Below are 2,213 nucleotides of genomic sequence, written 5' to 3'. Positions count from 1 at the left end.
GCACTTGACCGGGCAGTCGGCAATAGGCAAGAGTGACCGCGGCAGGCTGTAGGCCACAAGCAGCAATTTTTAACATGCATGTTTTTCTTTTTTATAATATATGTATTATGCGTTGGGCTGTGTTGGCATTACCCTGTGACTCCGCCCCTGATCATTTCATTTTGTCAATGTTTATAATTTTTAACCATCTATAATCAAAATTTAAAATATTTGATTTGAAAAAAAATCTTAAAATAGCTGGAGTATATTATAATGTGGAACAAGGGATAACAAACACAAAAATTCAGAAATGCATTCAGTCGCTCACTCGCTTGTTGGTAAAACGTACATGACAGCTCCAATTATATTGAAGCTGTTGAAACCAGGGCCGGCTGGCCAAAGAACAGAACAACAAAAGATCAGGTCGATGAAGTCCACGAAACAACAAGAGAAGATAATGCCGCGCCGCCAGATCCTATCGGGTCCGTACCATACTAAACAGGCAACAAGCAGTCTGTCGTTCAAGAAGCCGGCGGCGGCGCCGACAGCACGGAGCCAAAAAGGTAGGGTGGCTCTTCTCCGGCCCAGCAACGGACTGCATCGGCGGTGGTGCTGGGCTCGTCCAGGCCGACGGTCACCACCGAGCACCAGTGGTTCACGTTCTTGGGGTTGGTCGTCCTCTTCACCACGGTCGTCACCAAGGCGACGGACACGTTCACCTGCACCGTCGCCGGGAAGCTAGTCCGGCCGGCGTACGTGCTCGCGAGGTAGGCCAGCACGCGCGCGTCGGTGACCCGCACCCACCTCCGCACCGCGTGCGAGCTCCGCCGCCTCACGAGGAACCCTCGCGGCAGCGGGAAGCGAACGACCTCCATGGCTCCCGTGGTGTTCCGGGCGAGGTCCGGCATGTCGACGACGCGGAGGGTGATGCCGGTGCAGTTGATGTCAGCGCGGCCGCTGGGGTTGTAGGCGCTCAGGGTGACGGCGAATTCCACGGACGCCGCCGCCTCGTACGTCACGATCGTGCTGGGGAGGCCGCTCTCGCCGGCGCAGCTGATGTCCGAGCTGCCAGCTGCATCGTCGTTGTCAACCGGCTTGATCTCGTCGCACGGCCGGTGGTGGTGGCGGCGGCGGCGGCGGAACTGGAAAGTGGTAAATGGTCTTAAAATTTAACTCTGATAATCTTAAGAACCTGATACTTATAGGATCGAGCTTTATTTTTTACAATTTTGAGCTAAATTTATATAAGAGTCGAGTTGGATTATGAAGAGACTACTGGGATCATGATACGTTACCACCCTACCTGATAGCGAGGGGCCGATGAGAATGGGATCTCGCTCTGCCTCCACAGAGTGGACGCCTCGATGTGGCCGTGGAGGATGGAGAGCTCGATGTCCTCGGGGCGGTGGACGATGACGGTGATCACCATCACGGCGACGGCGACGGTGAGCACGACCACCACGGCGGTCACCATGTAGCGTACCCTGTCGAGGCACGGGAATCTTGTGCGCTTCTCGTCGCCGCCGTCGATTCCCATGTTTGGTTTCCACACTACGGCGCCGCCGACTAGAGATTGAAGAGCCCTGCTGACTGCTGAGGTTGGTTGCCTGTTTCTATATCTATAGACTGTCGGCTGACATCATGCGAGTCTCTTTCTTTTCTCAAGGTTCAGAGATACGTTTTTGTTTGTAACTGAGAAAAAAAAGATCAGGGCCGATTGAGAGCGCCTTGGAGAAGCAAAGTAAAAGAGAAAAGGGTTTTGTTCCCTGCTACCAATAAGCGCTAGCTTTTTCCAAAGAACGATGAGATGTGCCTGTGCGCGCGAGCTACAACACTACACCATTGCTTGCATTGCAGGTCGTCCATTAGCTCTCTTCTCTACCACTGTGCTATTGCCTGAGTATACGCATGCTCGATCACTCGCGCACTACTGTTCGTTCATTCCTGCAAGAACTAACACAGCAAGCAACCAAAGCACGATCGATTTACATTGCACATTTGCATCCATCCATACGTATATAGATCATGGCGATTGCTACTCCCCGTCCCTGGAGCAGGTGGAATGTGCAGCAGCGCGTCTTCGCCCTGCTGCTCGGAGCGCTGGCCGCCATGGCCGTCGCCGCCGGCATCTCCGTCAGCCTCGCCCCGGCCCGCATCTCCTTCTCCGTCGCGAACGCCACGACGTCGAGGGTCCCGGTGCAGGGCAGCCCCGGCCTGCTCAACGGCTTCTACAA

At 54.5% G+C, this 2,213-nt stretch overlaps 1 protein-coding gene across 1 annotated transcript; it reads right to left on the bottom strand.

The window, feature by feature from the left end:
• Positions 1–267: 267 nt before the first annotated feature.
• Positions 268–1,731, bottom strand: LOC120702418. The gene is made up of 2 exons (XM_039986216.1): positions 1,283–1,731; positions 268–1,121 (listed from the first exon to the last, which is right to left on the bottom strand). The coding sequence occupies exons 1-2, from the start codon at positions 1,514–1,516 to the stop codon at positions 501–503; spliced, it is 855 nt and encodes a 284-aa protein (XP_039842150.1). The 5' UTR covers positions 1,517–1,731; the 3' UTR covers positions 268–500.
• Between the last annotated feature and the right edge of the window lie 482 nt (positions 1,732–2,213).

This window comes from Panicum virgatum, chromosome 4K, assembly GCF_016808335.1.
Source record: "Panicum virgatum strain AP13 chromosome 4K, P.virgatum_v5, whole genome shotgun sequence".
Taxonomy (NCBI): Eukaryota; Viridiplantae; Streptophyta; class Magnoliopsida; order Poales; family Poaceae; genus Panicum; species Panicum virgatum.
This window is presented reverse-complemented; position numbering and strand designations above follow the sequence as displayed.